Source organism: Phocoena sinus, chromosome 15 (genome assembly GCF_008692025.1).
Source record: "Phocoena sinus isolate mPhoSin1 chromosome 15, mPhoSin1.pri, whole genome shotgun sequence".
Lineage (NCBI taxonomy): Eukaryota > Metazoa > Chordata > Mammalia > Artiodactyla > Phocoenidae > Phocoena > Phocoena sinus.
Genome location: NC_045777.1, coordinates 14,667,533 through 14,690,203, shown reverse-complemented (window position 1 = coordinate 14,690,203; position 22,671 = coordinate 14,667,533). Strand labels below are relative to the sequence as shown.

General features: G+C 53.9%; 1 protein-coding gene across 1 annotated transcript in view; it reads right to left on the bottom strand.

Annotated features, from left to right (window-relative positions):
• The window catches only part of CDH22 (cadherin 22), a 70,224-nt gene that overhangs the window by 8,154 nt on the left and 39,399 nt on the right, over positions 1–22,671 (bottom strand). The window contains exons 6-9 of the mRNA XM_032606205.1: positions 21,928–22,181; positions 13,071–13,207; positions 1,651–1,772; positions 1,415–1,532 (exon numbers count right to left, since the gene is read on the bottom strand). Coding sequence (XP_032462096.1) covers positions 1,415–1,532; positions 1,651–1,772; positions 13,071–13,207; positions 21,928–22,181 — 631 coding nt within the window. The remainder of the gene's footprint in view (positions 1–1,414; positions 1,533–1,650; positions 1,773–13,070; positions 13,208–21,927; positions 22,182–22,671) is intronic.

Sequence of the window (22,671 nt, the reverse complement as noted above, 5' to 3'; positions counted from 1 at the left end):
ACTGCCATAGTGAGCAATCAGGGCAGCACTAGTCGTTAGAGTTGTTAAAATACTGAACTACTTCCAGAAAGGTTTAAATAGCCATGACTCTGAGTCCCCCAAGTCCTTCCCTGCTGCCTCAGCCTCTCCCTCAAGCACACCCCCAACTTTAACACGATCGAGTCACTAAGGGGTTCAAGCCTGGCTCAGCAGAGGCTCCATGATCCTACTCCAGATTATTTATGATCAGGGTCCTTTCTGATTGATTATCTGAGCTGCACTGGTTGTTAAATATTTTTAATATTACTCCTGGAAATACGGATGGGTCTGGCTTCAGAAGCCACTGAGGGAAGGGGTGTCAAGGTCTTGGGGGTGATACCAGACCTGGAACAGGATCAGAAGGAACCCACATGATCCGGCCCCTAGTACCTCTCTGACTGCATCTCCTCCAGTCCTGTCACTCACTCACCCCAACTATGCAGGTCTTGAACGTCCCAAGCCTGTTCCCACCTCAGGGTCTTTGCACTTGCTGTTTCTTGCACTTGGATCATTCACCCCCTCACTTCCTTTAGATCCCTACTCACTGTTGATTCCTTCAGAGAGGCCTTCCTAGATCACCTTATTTAAAACAGCTTCTACTCCTGCCTTGCTTTATTTCCTCCTGTTTTGTCTAACACGTTTTTGTTTATATGTTTTTCTCTGGCCACGCCGTGTGGCTTGCGGGATCTTAGTTCCCCGATCGGGGATCAAACCCGTGCCCCCTGCAGTGGAAGCTTGGAGTCCTAACCAGTGGACTGCCAGGGAATTCCCTCACACATATTTTTGAATACCTACTATGTGCCAGGCACCCAGGGTCCAGCACTGAATAGAACAAAGTCCAGACTCGTGAAGATTGCTCGTGAGATAGGTGTGGGTTTGAGTCCCAGCCTCACCACTGACTCCCTATATGACCCTGGGTAGGTCCCTTATCCTCTTAGAGTCTCATCACCTGCACAATGGGGGGAGGGGTAAGAAAACCACCTCCCAAGGTGACCGTGAGGATGTAAAGAGAAATGCGAGTGGGATAAAGCACTTTGTAAACGGAGAGGTGGGAGTGTGTGCGTGTGGCTTATTCCAGTCTTCACTTAGATCAGGGGCTCTTTCCACCCTGGATGCTGGGCCACCGCCCCACTCCTCATGTATTCCCTCTCTATACCTTTCCATCTACCATTCTCTATCCTTGGGAAGCCCTCCTCCACTCAGCCAACGCACCTCCTGCTTGTTCTTCAGGGTCTGGCTCGCAGGCTGGGTAACATCTCCAGCTTGGCTCAGACTTTCTGTGTGATCTTGGACCACCACTGGCCCTCTGGGCGCCTCTGTAGTATGGGAAGGGGCTGGGGAGGCTAAGCCCCTCCCTCCATGGATCCTAGGATTCGGTTGTTCTGAGATAACTCACCTTGGATGTTGAGCAGAGAGAAATGAGGGCTGCTGGGAGCTTCAGGCACCAGGCGGAAGTAGAAGCGGTGCCCGCTCTGGGGCTCGTCTCTGTCTACCACACTGATGGTCTGGATGAGCTGAAGGGTGAGGAGGGGGCAGGGGGCTGAGGTGAGGCCAAGCCCACTCTGGGCTTGAGTAGAGGGTGTCCTGGCCAGTCCTGACACCGACCCCCAGTCCCCAACCCTTCAGTGCTACCTGGCCTGGCTCGGCATCCTCACACACGTCTGCCTCGTAGGGTGTGGCCAGCTCTGGGGGATTGTCGTTCACATCCAGGATTCGGATCCTTAGGGATGCCCGGGATAGCTGGGCATGATTGTCTGTAACAAGAGCACAGCCGTAGGGTGGGAGGCATCAAGTGTGAGATTTAGACACCCCCCCCCATCTACTGCTAGGACAAGAGTAGGCAGTGAGGTCACACTGAGAGATCTGTGGGTTGATCAAGCTCATATTAGGACCAGGACCAAGGATGTCTGGCTAACTGGGTCATCACCACCACCACCATTGCTATCATCATCACCACCATTAGACCACCACTGTAACCATCGCCATTACTGTCACTATTGCCACCACCACCACGGCCATTAGCACTGGTACCACTGGCATCATCGCCACAACCTCCATCACCATCACCAACACCGTCACCGTCTCCACCATTACTACCTTCACCATCACCATCACCATCACCAGTACCACTACTACCATTAAACCATCACCACCATTAGCATTATTATTGCCACCTCTACCAACATAACTATCAGTACCACCATCACCATCCTCACCACTATCACCGTCACCAATGCCATCACCACTCCTTTGTTGCCATCACCATTAGAATTATCGCTGCCGCCACCACCACTGCATTGACTAATACCACCTTCCTCATCTCTACCATCATCATAAACACTAAGGCCATCACTCTCACCACCCTTACCACCACCATCACCCCCCTGTGGCCACCATCATCACCAATCATTCACTATCTCCACCACAACTTCCATTACCAGCGCCACCAATACTACCATGACCCCCGCCATCATCACCCACATCACTATCACATCACTACCCCCCACTCCCACCTCCAACAACACTACAATCAACATTGCCACCTCCATTCCATCACCGTGGGGTGCACAGATTTCTCCTGGAGTATCCATATCCATTATTTCAGGTATCCTTGCAGAAATCCTACGGTTTGGTACAATTTCTATCCCCATATTGCATAAGGGAAACTAAAAAACATGCTAAAGTTTAAAGAATTGATCAGCTGACAACTAAAGCTGTCTCTGCTCTTTTAAGACCTGATCATGAGAGGGCAAGACAAGTCCACTGGAGGTGGGTCTTTGCCAAGGTCCTCAGCAAAGCCACAAAGTCCCCACTCCTCCAACTGCAATGTCTTTGAGGTCAAGGCCTCTGTTGTATTAATCCCTGGGTCCCCAGCATTGTGGGATGTGGCATAGAGCTGGTTCTAATAGATTTGTTGAATGAATGAATGAAGCCTGGAAACATTTAGACAGAAAGAGTCTTGAATTTCAGGCATGGCTCTGTCTCTGACACAGTGTTTGACCTTGGGTAAAACTTTTCCCGCTCTGGTATCAGTTTCCACACCTGGAAAATGAACAGCGCATAGAGATTAAGAGCAAGGACTTGGGAGCCAAGTGGTTCCAATCTCAACTCTGTCACTTAGTAGCTGTGTGATCCATGCCAGGTCACTTGAGCTCTCTGTGCCTCAGTTTTCTTACCTACAAAATGGGGCTACTAGTAGCAGGTTGGTTAAGAGGACAAACTGAGTTAATAGGTGCAAAGCACTTAAAACTGTGTACATAGCACATAAGTGTTACATAAGGATTTGTTAAATCAACAGATATCCTTGAATGACATTCAGTGACTCTAGGCTGTTGCGATACCTCATCCGAGAAGCACCCTGAATGCTGGCCCCTTATAGCCCCCCACCCAGACCCCTGAGTGTTCATTGGTGCCCTGTCCTTGGCTATCTTAGCCATGAGTTCATTACTGACATGTTCTACCCGCCAGTGAAATCAAGGACGTCCCTGGGAGAGGAAACTACCCGCTTCCAAGCAGTGACCTGATGGCTGGGTCTCTGACCCGGCTGACAGGGAGCTATTTTGGGGGCAGCCTGGAAGCTTCCAGGCAGCCAGGAATGCCATGAGTTTTGGGGGCAAGTCGGGGCTGGGCGGCTGCTTCCTTCTCTGGACTCAGGGCCCCACTGGATGCCGACTGCAGCTTCTCCTGTGTTGATAAAAAGAGAAATGGAGATTGGGAGGCAGGTGCAGCCACCTCCTGCAGGGGAGATTGGGAGGCAGGTGCAGCCACCTCCTGCAGGGGTCAGGGAAAGGAAGCGGGGGGAGGGGCCAGTCCTTAATTAACTCAGCCCCCGACTCCCCTCTGGAGCTCCCCTTAGGCAGGGGCGCCTTATCTTCTCAGCTCACCCAGATCTGCTGCTTCTGCGATTAGTGGGGGATTTTCTGGGGGTGGGAGATGGGAGTCGTGACTGGGAATGTCGGGTGAGCTGTTATTTTTAAGAGTGTTTTGCCAGAGAACTTAAACAGCCAGCGGGGGGTGCTTAGGAGGGGAGGTTGAGGTCCACTGTCAGGATCAGGCCCCTCTCTCCCCACTGAGGCAGAAGGAGGGTAGGGGGTGGTCAGGGCCCCCTCCCCTGCAGCGGGTGGGGGGTGCGGGGCTGGAGGGAGAGACAGGGTCGTATGGGGCCATGCAGAAGGGGGACCTCAGAGTAGGATAAGATCCTCAGTGGGCAGACACTCTGCTGGAGGGTTGGGTCCACTGCTGGTGAGAACCCCATTATCGTAGCATTCCTCTGGGTTCTGCTGGGCCTCTCCTACCTCTTTTTTCCCCCCAGCTTTATTGAGATGTAATTGATATATAACACTGTGTAAGTTTAAGGTGTAAAATAAATGTAGATATTGCAATGTTTGTCACAATAAGATTAGTTAGAACATCCTTACCTTACCGTCTTGTTGTTGTCCTATCTCCTCCTTTCAAATGTCATGGATCACCTCTTGGGAAGGCCCTGAATCCTTTTTGGCATGAGGATTTGTTAGATCTGAGAGGTAGGGCAGCCGAGAGGTGTGCCTCTACGTCGCCAAAGTTGCCACCTACAGAGCTTATCCCAGAGACCCCTGAATTGGGGACTGGTCTGGACCCCCCAGAGCTTGTGGTCCAGCCCTAAGTCAGCATCCCGTGCCCTTGACATCGTGGCAGTCTTCAGCTTGGCTATTAGGATCACCTGGGAAGCCTTTAAAATGTTCTAAGCCCAAGGCTTGGTCATTGATGTGTTTTGTTTTGTTTTTTTGGCGGTTCGCGGGCCTCTGACTGTTGTGGCCCCTCCCGTTGCGGAGCACAGGCTCCGGACGCGCAGGGAACCCGTGTCCCCCGCATCGGCAGGCGGACTCTCAACCACGGCGCCACCAGGGAAGCCTGTTGACGGTTTGTTTAACAGCTCCAGGTGAATCTAATATGTATCAATAGCAAGTGTTGCAAACTACTGCCTAGGGGTGACTGGCAGGTGCTGGGGGAGGTCCAACCGGGCATCTCGCCTCTGATTGGCTTCCTCCAAACCCCTCCCGATCACAGTTAGCATCATTTGTAATAATTGATAATAATGCATAATTTTTACGAACTTCAATGTTTCTAGTATAAAACAAGAAATCCATCAATTAATTAACATTCCTCTTTGTGCAGGATTTTCCAGTTTATAACAAACTTTCTTATCTATGACATCATTGGATCCTCAAAACAACCCATAAAGGAGGTCTTGTTAAAACCATTTTTTTTTTTAATTTAATTTTTGGCCATGCCACACAGCTTGCAGGATCTTATTTCCCCGACCAGGGATCGAACCCAGGCCCCGGCAGTGAAAGCACAGAGTCCTAACCACTGGACTGCCAGGGAATTCCCTAAACCCATTTTGTAGATGGAGAAACTGAGGCCCAGAAAGGGGCAAGACTTTGTCTAAAGCCACAGGCAAGTCAGTGGCAGAACTGAGGCTGGGTCCTAGGTCTCCCGACTCTTAAGTCCAGTGCGTGGTCTAGATGCCGTGCCAGTGGGCCCTCCTGCTGCCTGAATATTTGTCCATCCAGACGCAGCTACTGCTCAGACCGAGGCCCAGGCTGACCTCACCCAATGCCCAGTGGCAGGTGCTGTGTCCAGGGGCTGGATCCCCCATGGGTCCCACGCCCCTCCCTTGGCATTTCAGTTCAGCTGACTGACATGCAAATTAGTTTAATTATTTCTTCTTCTAAAATAAATTATATTTTGCAGTTGCTGCAGTATGTTGTGTCAGGCAAAATTACATTCAATATTTTTAAACTAATTGATGCAGCCTTGAGGAAGGCTGATTGACAACCCAGAGCTGAGCAGGCCCGCAGTCTTAACCGATTCCTAAATTAAACGTGCTTCAGCCCGGTGCTTCCTCTCTGAGCTGGCTCACCGTTAACCCGGGGAGGTGGCAGGTATAGCCCCAGGGCCGAGGGGCAGAGGAGGGTGGGCAATTCCTTGGGTGCCTTGGGAAGAGAGCAGGCTTGGGTGGGAGAGCTGCTGTGCTGTGTGGGCAGGCCCCTTAACCTTCTTCGGGCCTCAGCATCCCTTACGTATAACAGACGGGGGATTGAACCAGGCAATTTGAGACTGAGACTTCTGGTTTTTGCTGACTATTACAGTTTGAGCGCCTCCTTTGTACCAAGAACACAACATTGAACAAGACCAACATGGCCTCTTGGTCTAGTGGCAGGGACAGATATCACTCTAGACTGTGATAAAAGTAGAGGGAAAAAAGTCCAGGACCGTGAGAGTATGAGGCAGGGGTGCCTACCCTGGTGGGGTGCAGGGATATTTGCCCTGGCGTAGGTGACCTTTAGGCTGAGATCCAACTAGGAGGTAATCAGATGAAGGGGATGGGAAGGAAAGTGTGCCCCAGGCAGTAGGAACAGCATGTGCAAAGGTCCTGGGGTGGGAGAGGAGGCTGTAGATAGTAAGATTCTGGATTCCTTCTAAGGAAGACCCCCACCCCCTAGCAGTTCCTAACCTGGGTGTCTGGACCAAACTGGACTTGGAGGGCTAGAGGCCAGTAGGAAGTGTAGGGAGGATGGGGCCTGGCCTGGTGACCCTGTTAGGGAACTCCTAGGGATATGCTCCTGCCAGGACACCAGCAAACACATATCGAGCACCTGCCACGGGCCAGGGTCTGTGCTGCTCATTTCATCCTGTCCACCGTCGTGGGAGGTAGGGATTTGAATTATTGCCGTTTTGCTCACGAGGAAACTGGCTCAGAGAGGCTAAAGAACTTGCCCGAAGTCTCACAGGGAACCATCAATGGAACCTGGGTCTGGGTCCAAAAGGGGAGTTTTAACCATCAAATGGTACTGCCTTTCTGACCATCTTCAGCTGCCAGAATCCGACTTGCCTCAAGGCCCCAAACAAATGTCTCTGCCTGCTCCAGGAAGCTTTCCTTGACTGCTCTAGTCCTGGGAAATCAGACTATAAGCCCAAGACCTACATGCCCGTAAGGCCCTTGTGATCTTCCTCCTTGGCCTCGTCCCTCGCCTGGCTCTCCCCTTCCCTCTGCTCCAGGTTTCCTCCTTTCCCTCCTTCAGATCTTTGCCCAGATGTCTTCCCAGAGGGACCTCCCCTGATGACCTTATTTAAATTTGTTCCTTGTCATCCCACCAGCTACCCACTTCCCTGCTCTACTTTTCTCCACAGCACTTATCCAACACCCGCTATTTTTTTACTCACTTAACTTGCCCATCATCTATCTCCCTCACCAGAAAGTAAGCAGAATTTTGGTCTCTTGTGTTTGCTGCTGTATCCAAAGCCCCTCTGTGTATGGCACACAGTAGGTACTTAATAAAGATTTAGCGAATGAATGGATTTCACTGTCTGTGGCACCCCTGACTAGGCTGGGATGCTGTGGAGGTGACGACAGGGAGAGACTGAGACCTCTGGATGGACTAATTCTGTGAGGGTTCCACGCTCCCCCCGCCCAGATCCCACCATCTAGGGAGCAGTCAAGCTGTGTGACCCTCTTCCTGCCTCTCTCTCTGGACCAAGCTTTTCTCATTTGTAAAACAAATGGAGCTGGACTCTGAAGTTCTCCTTGGCTGTCACAGAGAAAGAGAGAAGTGGGGTCACAAGAGCAGGAGTGGGAAGGGGAGTGAGAAGTGGGGAGAGGGGGGAGGAAGGGGGACAGAGAGGTGGGGGGCAGCTGGAAGGTAACACCTTGCAGTGGTGCAAGGGTGGGAGGCCCAGAGCCTGGACCCTCTTCTCCACCGTCCCCTCAGCGCCTCCCTCCTCTCGAGGGAATTAAATTGCATCCAAACACCAGGCTCTGATTAGCGCTGGCCAGCTGGGCAGGAAGATTTATCATCCCAATTACGAGCTGGCCAAGACAGGCAGGACGGCGAGGGGGGCTGGGTGAGCAGGTGGGAGTGCGCCCGGGGGAGGGGGGTGTCAGGGCTGCCAGAGGCGGTCGCCTCGCACTCCCTGCCCCGTGCCCACTCACCTCCATTGGGAGCATGAGGTTAGGGTGCCCTTCTCTGTTTCTTTGATTATCTGTTTGGCGTCCAAGTGGAGATTGGAGGTTTGACCTTACTGGGGTGGGGATGTTTGGTCCTCCGTAGGGTGCTGGAGGACTTCTGGGTAAAACAAGGGCCCTGGCATTGGGGGGGTGGGGTGGGAGAAAGTTTTCCTCCCTAGGGCTAGGCTGGTCCTGATACTCTGGGCTGTCTTATGAGACTCCATGGACATCACAAAAATCTTTGTTCCTGGTGGCATCTGTTAAGTACATAGGTGGCACAGGATCCCGGGAGTTACCCAATCCAAGAGGAACCCAGGCGTCATTTACACACTTCTGGTGACGGGGAGCTCACTGCCTTATGAAGCAACCCCTTCCATGCAGGGCTGTGCCAGGCCTCTTCCCCAGATGGCACCACAGTCAGCCTCCCTGGCACTTCCTCCTGCCCGTCCCCACCCTGCCCTGTACCCTCAGCACATGTCCAAGCCCGAGTCTTCCAGACAGCCTCCCATCTGTTGCCTGCTCCAGGCTGCCCCCATCCCGTCCACCCTCCCCCACCAACCCGAGTGAACGCTGCGGACTGCACATCTGACCATCTTCCTCTTCTGCTCTAAAACCTGCACTGGCTCCCTGTCGTCTCCAGGAGATGTCCGGCTGCTCACAGGACATCCGAGGTCCTTCCTGTAGAGGCCCAGCGAGCTTCTGCACGCTCACCTCACCCCACCTACTCCAGCCATTCTCTGGCTCCAGCCTCTGGCCACGCCCAGTCTCTCCATTCTCAGAATGGACAGGGGTCTTTCTGCCGGCCTAGCCTCCAGGCCTGAGCATGTGGGGCTCTTTCTGCTTGGAGCTCCCAAACCCCCTTTCCTTAGCCTTTGAGACCCAACTCAAATGTCCCCTCCTCTGGGAAAGTCTCTTGCCTTCTCCTGTAGGGAGGCAAGTCCCCGGCTACACCTCCTGAATGCCCACCGCCCCCTTCCTTGCCCTCTGCGTTGCCACCGACAGTGGATGTGTCTCTCTCTGCCCACCTGTGAACTCCTGAGGTCAGTGGCCAAGACTTTTTATCACCAGATCCCAGTGCCCAGAGCAGGTGGGTGACAAGAGGCCCTCAGCAGACACTTTATATAAAGCATTCAGCACAATATCTGGTATATTGTGAGCTTCAAATAAATAGAAGCCACTGTTATTAATAGTTAACAATAGTTATTATCCTTATAGCTATCCAATACGGTACCATTTAATAGATGAGAAAACTAAGGCAAGAAGAGGGGAAACGACTGCCCAAACTCACAGCCGGGAGCCATGCCACTAGAACCAGTTTTTCTCCATCATGTCGCCCTGCCTTCCTAACTGGGTGGGCAAGCCCATTTATCTATCCATTCAGGAAATGTTTATACACACCTTCTAAGTGCCAGGCCTGGTGTGAATGCTACAGATACACATGTGACCCTGCCCTCATGGAAGGTATCGTTTCCTGGGGAAGAGAGATTAACAAAGCACACACACAAATGCACATATAAATCATAAAGTGTGCTTTGCGGTATAAGGAAAAAATCAGGGTGCTGTAAAACCGTGACTTGGCCTGGGGTGACCCAGATGGGGAAGCTCTAGCTAATCTGCTTAACTCTTTGATGTCCGGGGCGGCTAGAGACCACCCCTCCAGACCAGCTTAGGGCCTGGAAGAGGGGGCCGGCTGCAGCCCCCTGGCACCGCCCACTCCAGCACTGGCTTTCCAAGTCTCCCCCTCCACCCTGCCATCTCTTTGAAGACTGTCCCTTTACAACTGCCCTTTCCACTGAAGGATTCAGACACAAATTGTACTTTAAATTCAATAACGGTCATTAATATTTCATGATTACAAAACGTTAAAGATAATGTCAGTGGAAGGAGCGTCTGCATGGGCAGAATGGATGACTCAGAAGTTTGGGGAGGGGGGAGCGGGCATACTAAGTGGTTCGGGAGTCTTTGAGGTAATCCGGTGTGACAGGTGGCAGCTCCCGGCTGAGTGCTGCATCCCCCGAGGTGCCGGCTGTGTATAAATATTTTCCCTCTTCTTCTTGTCACCTCATGTTTGTTACACCCAGAGCAGGCGGGGCACCATGACCCCACCACCATCCCCCGTTTCTGAGGAAGCCAAAGGGATGCTTCAGCAGGAAGACATGGGTGTTGCACTTGGGGGCCCGGCTGGCTGCTGGGAGCCCTGGCCCCGCATGGACTTGCTCTGTGACTCCGGGCCATCGCTGTTCCTTCCTGAGCCTCTATTTCCTTGGCTGTAAAGTGGGGATAATAATTTGTCCTTGTCTCACAGAGATGGCAAGAAGCCAGAGTGGGTGGATTATGTGCAACACTCCCGGCTTTGTGCCTGGTACCAAAGACATATGACTTGAGGGGCATCTGGGTGACAGCGGGCTGTGCAGTCTGACAGGCTTGCGCTGGGAATTTGGACAAATGACTTCACCTCTCTTAGTTTCCTCGTCCACGCACTGGGGATAACGGCAGAATCAACACCTGATAGGTGGGAAGATTCAATGAGCACAGCCTTGTAGAGTGCCTGGCACAGAGCTGGTGCTTAAGCTGAGTGCACAGAGTCAAAATCGATAGATACCATTAACTGAGAGCTAAGTACTAGGCTAAGTTCTTTCCATGTATTATCCTATTTAATCCTCCCACCAGCACTGTGAAGTGGGAACCATTCATTTTCCCATTGATTAATATCCTCGGTGAGGGTTGGGCAGGGGTTGTGAATTGCAGCTCAGAGGGGCGTGATCTCTAGCCCAGCGACCAGTCCCTTCCTTGCAGAGACTCATCTCCTTCCCCAGCTCAGTTGCCGGGGAGGGTTGGGGGTTGGGGTGGGGTCCCGAGAGCAGAGTACCAGGAAAAGGGAGGCCACGTAGCAAAGCTGCGGAGGAAACCAGGAACACTTGGTCCAAATCCCAGTTCTGCCACCGCACGTCCTTGGACAAATCCCCTAACGATCTGAGCCTCGATTTTCCCATCAGTAAAATGGGTGCGGCTCTGTAACAGATCACGATCAATACAGGACATGCGGGGAAGCACAGAGCTCAGTAGCTATTAGGTAAACACTGTAAAATGTTTGTGGCGGAGAGTCCCCCGGACATGCTCTCTCCTGTGAAACGGCAGCACTGCAGACTTCATATGTGGCTCTAGCTGCTTTCTGAAAGAGACTCACTGGGTAGAAGCACAATGCTTAACCCCAGAACGGGCTTGCTAGCGGTGGGCCTTTGGGCGGTGTGACAGCTGGTAGAGGAGATGTATCTGTGGGTAGGGAGAGGAGGCATCTCTGCCCAGCAGCTGGGCCAGTCCCCATGGTTGCCCAAGGGGCAGGTTCGGGGAGGTAAGGAGGGCGAGCTGTCTTCCTTCCAGTCCAGCCACCACTTCCTCTCCAGCCACCTTTGTTATCTCCCTTTCATGCGGTGGAGAAGTGGATTAAAAGGCTCGGGAGCAGCAGGCACTGAGGTTTGAGCCAGCATTGTATTTTCTTTTAAACCGAAGTTGAAAGAGACGAAGGGAACTTCAGCCTAGGGACTTCCTTGGCTGTAATGGGCTGGTTGGGCCTGGGAAGTGGGAGGCACCAGCAGGTGGAGGAGGAGGGAGGCCACCAGGAGGCCTCAAAGTGGCAGGAGGGGCCTGGGGCCGAGGTATGCAGAGGGGAGTTTGAACGATGCCCACCCCACCAAAGGCTCAGAGACTCTGAGTATTCCTGTTGTCACCACTGCTTCCTGGAGGCTTTGCTGGCTCCTGAGACCTGGGGAGCTGACAGGGTGGGGAGCTTGCAGAGCAGGTCCAGGCAGGGGCAGTGGCAGTGTTGCTGTGGTTGTGGAGGAGGCCTAGAACTGCCCTGTCCCCACTCCTGGGTGGCATGACCCTCCATGCTCTTAGCTCCTCCTCCACGGCCTGACTTGTCTGGCCCCCATGTCCCAGGGCCCCCTCTTTCTCTCTCAGCTCACACTCCTCCCCAGCTGTGCCAAATTGCATGTCTCTCTCTCTATCTCTCTCTCTCTCACACGCACACACACACACACACACACACACACACACACACACACTTCCAGAAACTCAGGCCAAGCACCTTGGAGTCATCCTTTGACCCCTCTCTGTCTCTCCTCTGTACCATCCCATCAGCAGGTCCTGCGGGCTCTGTCTTCAGTCTGTCTCCCAAAGCTGACCACGTCTCACCATTAACATGGCTAATCATCCTGGGCCAGGCCACTGTCTCATCTTCTGGGCACTGTCACATGCAACTTCTGGCTGAGCCCCTGTTCCCCCTCCACGCCCCCGCCCCCGCCTCGGAGCTCCCAGTCTATTCGCAATGCAGCAGCCAGAGGTATCATGTCAGGCAGCCTCCCTCCTCTACTCAACACCCCCACAGTGACTCCCACCTCATTTGGAGTCAAGTCCAAAAACCTTGCAATGGCTGACCACTTTGCCCCTCACCAACCACACTGTCCTCCTTGCTGTTCCTCCAACGTTAGGCAAACTACTACCTCAGGCCCTTTGCACTGGCTGTTCCCTCTCCTTGGAACACTCTTCCCTCTGACGGCGGCATGACTCCCTCACTTTACTGAGCTCTCTGTTGAAATCTCTCCTTTTCAGAGAGGCCTTCCCCTAAGAGAAACAATCCCCTCCCAATCCCCTTCCTCTGCTTCCTTCTTTCTCAGTTTCTTGTTAGCACTTAGCATCAGCTGACATGCTTACACCCTTTCTCTCAGTTTGTTGATGGTTTAACTCTACCCCATGGAGAAAGGAGTTCTTCTATCTTGTTCAGGGCTGTATCCCCAGCCTCTAAAAAAGGGATTAGTGTGTAGTAGGTGCTCAATAAATGCTGAGGTAAGAAAGCCAGACCCAAGACTGGCCCTCATTTTTTGGCTTGGGAGCCTTCCCAGATCTTTGCTCCTGCGGGTCACTCCCCCACCCTAGCTTTGCCCAGTTTCTTACTCTTTGCCCCGCCCCCAGCCTTTGGTCCCTCCTCCCTGGGCTTTGCCCCGCCCCAGATCCAGCCCTCAGCCATCGCCCCTCCCTCCCATATTCGCCCCGCCCCCTGGCTCACCCGCCTCCATGGCCAGCACAGTGATGTTGTGCCAGCCGGCAGTCTCTCGGTCCAGCCCCTTGCCGGTTACGATGGCGCCCGTGTCCGCATCGATATCAAAAATCTGGTCCAAATCTGAGTCACGGTCAATGGCGTACCTGAAGGAGGCAGGGCGGGGCTGATTGAAGGTGGCCTGGCGCCAGTGGAACCTGTGCCCATGTCCCTCCACCCAACCCCCAAAGAGGAACCACCTGCCTGGGAGACACAAGAAGCAGAGGAGTGGAAATGGATCTGAGTTTGCATCTCAGCTGCACTGGGTACCTGCCATGTGACCATGGGCAACCCTCAAGCTTTCTGAGCCTCAGTTTCCTCAGCTGGGTAATGGGGCTAATGATTTGCGTCCCACGGTCGTTGTGAGGGCTGGAAGAAGGCAAAGGGCCCAGCATAGAGTTAGCACCCGCGGGATATTTGATTCTTATCTTTCCATAAGAGGTGACCCTAGAGTTGGGCTTGAGAAAGGGACAGGACGGCATTCCAGGCAGGGGGAACAGAAGCTGCAAAGGGCGGGTGAGAATTACTTAGGGAATGGCTTATGGTGCAAAAACGGCCAGAACTGGGAAGTGGGGAGGAGGAGGCATCAGAACGGGCAGAGTGCAGAATTCAGGGGGCTGAGTGTCCTGGGGCGCCAAGGGGGATTTTGAGCAGGAGCGAGTGGGTTGGCTCTGTCGCTCTGAGGCTCTCCGGAGGCCCCAGACAGGGCACACGGGCTGAGCGGGGGCGGCGGGAAGGGATCTGGGGGGATGCCCGCCGGCCCCTCCCCGCCACCTTCGCATGCCCGTGCTAATCTGCGGCTTTTTCGTTGCCGCGTGAAAAAGCCCTTTGTTCCGCCTTCTTCCCCGGCCTTTGTGCGGCTACTCCAGGCCTGAAAGGCCCGTGTCCAACACATGTCTCGGGAGGCGGCGGCCCAGAGAGGCCCCGCCAGCTCTCTCCGCCGCTTCTCGGCGCTGATAACGCGGGAGGGGGCACCGCCAGGCTGCACGGCCGACGAAGGCCCCTAATGCCTAGCAAGGGCTCTTTGTGAAGCGGGGACAAAGGAGCGTGGTGGGGTGGGGCTCTGCCCCAGCGGGGCGCCCCTCCCACTTCCACCAACAGAAGGAAAGGGGCCCTTCCCCCATCTTCCAGAGCGGGGAAACTGAGGATACCAGAAACACCCTCTGTGGGAACCCGAAGCCCTGAGATGACCCTTCAGTGGGGCCTTGGCTGCATTACCAAACCTCTCTGGGCCTCAGTTTCCTCATCTGTTGAATGGGGATAATGATGTCCAGTGGGACTGCACAGATCTGGGAGCAGCTGGAGCTGGCTTTGAATCCTCTGCTTCTTATTCCACCTGTGTGACCTTGGACAAGTCACTGGACCTCTTTGGCCTCTGTTTGGTTGTCTGGAAAATAGGGTGATTCATACTCACCTCACACTGGTGTGGGTTAGAGGAGGTAATTCATGGAACTGGGCAGAGGTGACAGCCCTTATTTTCATATTCACTGTTGTAGTGGAAGTGGAGGCTCGTGTCAAACTGAAAAGGCCTGGGCACGTGGCTGTAGTGGGCATCTCCTGAGTCCCTAGTTTATTGCCCCTTCCTGTCCCTAAGCTGCTAAGCCTATATTCTCCTTGGCCCTGATCAGCCTGGGTCCTCCTGACCTGGGTGAAAGTGTGCGGGGAGGTTCAGATCCAAGATGACAATTCCTCTCACCCGTATAGCTCTTAGCGGTTTGTAGCTTACTTTTCCTCCGGCCATCCCTCCCTTCGTTCCTTTACGCCTAAACATTAACTGAGTGCCTTCTCTGTGCTGCTATGTGCTAAGCCCTGGGGACAAAATGGCAAACAAGACAGACAATGTCCCTCCCTGCCTGGCATCTTGTGAGGCTGATGTGATCTCACCCCATTTTGCAGATGGAGACACTGAGGCTCAGAGAGGAAACTTGCCAAGCTTAGGGCTGCCAAGTATGGTTGTGCAGGTTGTGTCCTGCACAGAGTTAACAGGCTGAAGAGGGGAAGTGGGGGTGAAGTCCAGCCAGTGTTCTGCTTGCCCAGCCATGTGTCCTAGCCCAGGGAGCATCTTCTCAAAAGGCGACTTTTTTCTTATTTACGAAAGGTGCCATACGGGCTAGTGATAACCCTGCCCAAGGTTGCACAGGGACTGTCACAGAATTGGAATCTGTACCCCAATATGGGCCTCTACACCCAGAGTTCTTTCTAGCGCACTGAACCATCCAAAGTGGCAATGCATGGAGTCTCAGGTTGCCTTTGCCCCAAGCCTGGCCTGTCGGATGTTTGGGTCCAAAGGAGGTAGAACCAGACTCTGAGTAGTGTCAGCTCAGCTGGAAGGAACGTGGAGACCTCCTCCTGATTTTACAGGTGGGAGAAGTGAGTCCAGGAGAGAGCCAGGGGCATGACCTAGCCTGGGGCTCCTGATCACCTGGTCAGGGCTGCGCGTGAGGCCGGGCTGGTGGGAGGATGCCCACCGCCTTCTTCTTTCTCCTCCCCTCTCGGCTCAGACCTGTTTGCTCTCTTCTCCCTCCTCCTCCCAGTTCTTTTTTGTTCCCTCTTGGGGGGGAAGCGGGGCTGGAATCTAAGTGGAGGCAGCTGTTCCCGAGGCCATGGGGCGGGAGCCACGGGGAGCCTCCGTTAACCAGCTAAAGATTTGGGGCTGCAGGTCCGTGTGGCCGCTGAGCCCAGGTGGCTTTGTTCCAGCTCAGGGAGCCAGCGAGTGAATGGGAGGGAGGGGCGGAGGGCGTGGTGTGTGGCAAGGAGTGTGGCCTGGCAGACGTGGGGGGCAGCGGGGGACGCTCGTGTACCCCTCACGTGTAGGTGCAAGAGTTGTGTGTCTGTGTTGTGGGTGGGAACTGGTGTGTGACGCTGTGTTGCAGTTGGAAGGTATAAGAGGCAGCCGCTCAGCCCTGGGTCTGGATCCACGATGTCCCCGGACAAGTCACTGCATCTTTGAGCCTTAATTTTCAGCAAAATGGAACCGATTTTACTCCCACCTTGCAAGTGGTTGGGAGGATTAAGCACCTGGCTAGGGGACAGGTGCCTAGTTGGGTTCCAGGAAAATGACTCCCCGAGTGAGAACTATTGTTATTCTAAGGAGCGTTCCGAAATGTCTGGTAAGGGGGACACAGGTGACCCTTCAACCCAGTGTGTGGTCTGTGTGCCTGGGGGTGGGAGGCACCATGTATGGACATGGCAGCATTGCCAGCGGTCTGAGAAGGACAGGAGGCATCTGTGGTCTAGAAGGTTCTGCTCAGTTCTCACTGCCAGGATCTGAAGGGCGGGAAGGGGAAGAGCAGCTGGTGTGGGTGGAAGAATACAGTGACAGAGTGTGGGTATGTGTCTGCTAGTGTGCGCGCGCGTGTGCACACGTGCAAAGAAAGCCTGGGAATGACGGTCAGGAGTGCGGATCTGGTGGCCATCTGGCTAGGTTTGAAACCTAGCTGTGTGACCCTGAGCAAGTCACTTAACCTCTCTGGTCTTTGGTTCCCTCTTAGAAATGGCGCTAATAATAACACCTACCTCACAGGGTGGTTGTGTGGATTAGACAAGTACTACCAATAAAACAGTTTTAACAGCGCTGGGCACCTACCACATGACGTACGGTTTAGCTCTTATTTTTATTTGCTCAGCAAGACTTTGTGACAGGCCTGTGTAAGGGCTTCACATACACGAGCTCCTCCAGTCCTTGCAGATAACAGTCATCACTGCCGCTGCCGTTTTACACATGAGGAAGCTGAGGCTCAGAGAAGCCAGGTGCCTCGCCCTGGGTCAAAAGGGCTGGTTAGTGGCAGAGCCAAATTCCCAAGCCACGTCTGTCTGTCCAGATTCCCAGATCTAACTAAGGGCACCCTCCTGAGGACCAGCCAGGTATACCTGCGGGTGCTCCCACACCCTGGGCACAACACAAAACACTGCTGCTGTCAAGGTCAGGGTGAGAGAAGTGGGGAGGGTACTTCTTCCTGCCTTGAGTGCGCATGTGGGTTTTCTCCACATAAATATGTGCATAGATAGCTCACACAGGCATGATAGATATGAAAGTCTGCAGATCCATGTGTGTCCAGGCTGCCCGGTGCTCTTGTGTCCAGGCTCGTGTACATACACGTGTACATGCAGCAGGCTGAATGATGCGGCCCCCACCTGAGCTACTAGTGGGGGAAACTCTTCAGATGCAAAAGGGGCTGCTGCCCTGACCCGGGGATTCTTCTCTGCTCAGCCCATACTGTCTTCGACTCTTTCCCCTCCCCTAACCCTTTTAAAGCACACACTCAAAGCCTGCACATGACACCTAGAAATTCATGTGTGGTTAGTTCTGGTTGCAGAATGAAGGGGAGAAACAGGTGTCCAGAGCACCGAGAAAAATCGTAATGTTCATTTCCTGAGGATCTATTATGTACCAAACACTTAATCCTCCCTCCAATCCCGGTACCACTGAGCGCAGAACCTGGTCCATGATAGACATTTAGTACCTATTTTTTTAAATAAATGAATGAGGCAAGAACTACAATGACACCCATTTTAGAGATGGGAAAACTGAGGCTTGGAGTGGGTGCAGTGATTTTCCCACAATTCTACAACTGAGCTAGGATTCATGATTCTAAAGTGCATGTACTTTCTGCTGCACCCCACTGTGGACTGCTGGGAGGAAATGAAGTGTTCACTCTCTCTCTGGTCCAGTGTGGGCTTTCCTGTTTTGGGCATTCAAGGAAGACTCACGACGGGGCTGGGGCTGGTAGGGCTGGGGCTGGGCTGATAAACAGCCGGTCTATCTGCAAGGCTGCCTAATCCAGGCATGGGCCCATCTGAGCCCTCTCCTCCTCCTCTCAAAAGCCTTCCAAGACTTCCCACTGCCTAGGGATAAAGTCCCACACCTTCATCTGATACTCAAGGCCCTTCACAGCTTGTCCCCAAGTGCCCCCCCATGACCTCATCTCCAGCCCACCCCCCTCACGTGAGCTCATCCAGCTGACCTCCCTGCCCCTGAACTTAACCTCCTGGCTCCATGATTCTGTTCCTGCCACCAGGCCCTCACTACCACTCCACCCGGGAGTGCTGTCCTCCCATTCCAACCTCGTCCTCTTCATCCTTGCTCGGGGGCCATCCCTCCTTGGTGCCCAGAGTCCTTGCCCCTGCTTGGAGCTCCTTAGTCCTTAGCCCCTGCCTCAGCCCACTCGGGCTTAGATCTGTCACTAGATTTGCTCACACGGGGCCCCAGCCTTCCCATCGCCCCCATCTGACTCTCTGGGCCTCACGCACAGGGAAGGGCACAGTGTAAGGATGGAAATAGTTCTAACTAAAAAGAGAGTCAGAAGCAGGAGTAAAATGGCAGGAGGCTGGGCTCAAGAAGCAGACAATCATGGGTTAAATCTCATTCCTTCCCCTTTCAGGCCGAGTGACACTGGGAGAGTCACTTCTCCTCTCAGACCCTCAGCTCCTTCATCTGTAGAATGAGTTAACTACATTCTGAGGGCCAAACGCCACAGTATGAGGCATCTTCCACTCTCTCCAGCGCAGCGACTCAGAAGAATCACTCTGTACATGTGTATTTCCAAGGTGCCTACTATGCTAGGCAAAATCTCCCAGGATACCACCTCATTTCCAGGAACGCACTAAGCTTGTTCCTGCCTCTGGACCTTTGCACTTGCTGTTCCTTCTACCTGGAAAGCGCTTCCACACATCTTTGTTTGGGTGGCTCTCTCTTGATCATTCTGATGTGAACTCATTTGCCAGCTCCTTGACAACTTAAGCCAAAGTAGACCCCTGTGGCCCCAATCCTCCTTATCCCATTACATAGTAGTTTATTTTCTTCATAGCTCTTATCAGCAATGATCCTTTTTAACCATTTGTTGATGTGTCTCAACAGCTACTTGTTGACTGTCTGCCCCCCACAACGGCCCACAAACTCCATGAGGGGAGGGACTGGGTCTTATCACCATTTCCCCATTTCCTGGATCCTCATTTCCTGGATGACATGACTCAATGCGTAGGTGCTGAGTCTAGGACCTTTGGAACTGGGGGAGCTGGAACATAAGCTGGGCTCTGGGCCGCACATGTGGGCTGTGAGGACCCCTTCTCTGGCCTCCCATTTCCGTGCCTGTCCCCCATGGACTGGGCGCTCCTCTCCAGCTCTGCCCTTGGCTGAGTCATCTCAGGCCTGGCTCAGGGCTGGGCATGGAGGAGGAGTTGGGTAAATGTTTGTCGTATGAAATTGGACCTGTCTCAAGCTCCTCGCCGCCTCCACATCTGAGGGGCCCCAGGGAAGAGGCAGCAAAGAGAGATGAAAAGAGGTGAGAGCAGGTTTCCAAGTTGGCCCTTTCAGTGCAGATAAAAGCGGGGGTGGGGGGTGGGGGTGGGGAAGGGAAGTCAACGGAGAGTGGGAGGGAGAGGACTGAGAGGGGATGTGGAGAGCTATACTGGAGAGGAGGGGGCCAGGCAGACTGAAGCAGGGACCTGGGAGGCAAGGATGAGGCTCCTCCTGCCGGTTCTTAACTCCTCCCCTCCCTGGGCCTGAGTTTCCTGCCAAACATGGGTGATAATGCCCTCCTGGGAGAGGTCTGGGCTGAGCCCAAGGCTGATGGGGACGTTTAAAGACTGTACCTACCAGTAGCAGGGATGGAAGGGCGGTGGAGGAGTTCAGAGGCAGTGGAGGGCAGTTTTGGCCTTGAGAAGGGTGGAGGCAGCCCAGGAGGCACTCTGGACCTCTGGATCAGTCTGAGCCCCTTGGCCTACCTTTGAGGCCCGTGAGACTTCTCTCACTAGCTCATCTCCCTCCGCCTCCTGTAGCTATCACAGTCTACTCTTTTCCAGGCACACCTACCACTCCCCTGCCTCCATACGCCTGCATCCGGGAATGGCCTTCTCTTCATAGTTATACCTGACCAGGCTCAGGTACCCAGCTGAGTTCAATTCCTGCCTCCTCCAAGAAGTCTTTCTAGACCCCTGAGGGTAGCTCCTAGTCTGGAAGTGCATGGGTAGTTAAGCAGGATGGCATCTTTGTGTCCTCACCTCGGGTTGCCATGTAAGGTTGCACAGCCTGTGCACTGCACAAATCTGAGCCGTTCACACAGATGATGGTGGGAATGTTACGCATCTGGAGATATGTGATGCAGAGATCCTCAAAGTAACTTCCCTTCCCTCTTTCTCCGATGCTCAGCACAGAGCTAGGCACACAGTTGCCTGAGGGATCATTCACTGACTATATAACAGGGGTTTTAGGGAAAAAGCAGGAAGCTCCAGGCTCTTTTTCCCATCCATCCAACAATGGCCATCCGCCCCACCCCGACCTTCTCCTCTGGATCACTTTCTATCTGACATTCTTCCAACCTGGGCCACGGTCAGGGACTCCCTAACCGCTGCAGCTCTCAAACCCTTCCCGGGACACTGCTGGTGCCACAGCGTCCCCTCCCCTCCCCCCACCTGCCCCACTCACTGCTCTGCCTCTGTGTCTGATTCTATTTCTTCCCCTTTCTGGCTTTCTCTCCAAGTCTCCTCTCTCTGTTCCCACAGTGCCAGGTAGGTCCCTCTGTCCTTTAGTTACTCCTGCCCTCTTTCCACCGGCTCTCCTCCTTCTCTGGTCACTTCCTCTCACTGTTGGTCTCACTACCCCTCCATGAGTCTCTCTCTTTTCTCAGTCTTTCTCTGATTTTACATGGCATTCATTCACCATGCGTCCGGGAGTGTCCACCAAGCGCTAGGCAGTGGGTGAGGTGCTGAGGATACAGCCGTGAACACAGACATGCATCCCTACCCTCCTGGTGTTTATCTTTTAGGGGGGGGTACAAACGAAGTCATCAGGAAAATGGGTAGCAGGTTAGCTGGTGATGAAGGACAAAGGAAAATGGATACGAAGTGTGGGGACAGGTTGGGGTGGGGTTGACATTTTAGAAAGAGTGGTTGGGGAAGGTTGCACTGAGAAGCTGATGCTTGAGGAAAGTCCTGGAGGAAGTGAGAGGACCAACCATGGAGATATTAAGGGGGAGAACATTCCAGGCAAAGCGATCAGGAGATGCAAAGGCCCTGGGGTAGAGGTGGGCTGGGTGTATCTGCGGAGCTGGGCGGAGGCCAGTGTGGCTGAGCAGAGTGAACCAGGGAAGGAGGGTAGCGGGAGGTGATGTCTGAGAGGTTACAGTGAGGCCACACCGCATAGGGCCTGGGGGGCATTGTGAGGGTCTGGGCTTTTATCCTGAGCCCAAGAGGTGCCTTTGGAGGGCTTTGAGCAGAGGAGGGCCACGCCCTGATTTACATTTGGGTGGGATCAGTCTAGCTCCTGTGCCCATTCTAGACTGAAGAGGTGTGAGGACACAAGCAGGGAGTCCAGCGAGGAGGCAGTAATCCAGGCAGGAGAAAGAGGTGGCTTGGACCAGGGTGGCAGCAGCGGAGGTGGTGAGAAATGGTCTGATTCTGCTGATGATTTTAAAGCAGGGATGACAGGGGCTGCTGATGGACTGGAGGGAGGTGTGAGAGAAAAACAGAGCTCGAGGATGGTTTTCAACATTTTTGACCTGAAAAGCTGAAATTATCTTTTTTTTTTTTTTTTTGGTGGAGGACTGAGGTTGAGCCCAGGTCACTGTGATGTGTCTGTCACACCTGGTTCTCTCTCCTTATCCTGGGTCCCTTGTCTCTCTGCGACTGTTCTCTAACCTGTTTCCCTTGTCTCCTTGGCTCCCCGCCTGTTTCTCTCCATCTCTGTGTCCATCTCTCTCTCTCCCCTCCCCCCACACCATCTTTTTCCCCTCCCTTCCCCGCCCTGCCCCCTCCCCCTCTGCCCGCCGTCTGTCCGAGGGCGCTGACGGGGTAGCAGGCAGCAGGCGTCGGCCCCAGGCGGGGGTCTCACCGGACGGGCCGGTTGGCGGCGTCGGGGTCCCGCGCCGTCACCACGACGACCAGGGAGCCCACCTGCGCGTCCTCCTGTACCTCCAGGAGGCCGGAGGGCTGCTGGAACTCGGGGGGCTCGTCCACGTCGGTCACGGCCACACGCACGATCGCCTGGTCGCGGAACGTGCCCAGGTCAGCGAAGCGGGGGTCCACGAACTTGTTGAGCGCCTCCAGGACCACGGTGTGCACGGGCTGGGACTCGAAGTCCAGGCGCTGGTGGGGAGGAAGCAGAGGGCCGGTGAGTGGGTTGGGGTCTGCTCAACACCTCCGGGCAGACAGATCCTAAGTCAGGGGGGATGGGCCCCGAGAGGGCGGAGCTGGCCCAAGGTGACAGTTGACTCAGCAGGGCCTCCTGAGTATCAGGCTGCACCATGGAACCGGCTGTCCAAGACCCAGACCAACCCTCTCTGGTTACAAGTGGAGAAAGTAAGGCCCTGCTGGGGACAGTCTTGTCCAGGGACACAGGGTCAAGTACTGATACCCAGACTTCCCGCTACAGAGCACAGTAGGTTGGGGCATTAATTTATTACTCTACAAAGCGCTATGTGCCAGTGTTCTAAACATAGTGGCTCATCTATTTTACAACATCCCAAAGAGGCTTGTATTATTATTATCATCACATTTTACACACAAGGAAATCGAGGCCCAGAAGGCTCTGTAACTTGCCCAAGGTCGGCTCCCAAGTCCCAGGCCCATGAGAGGA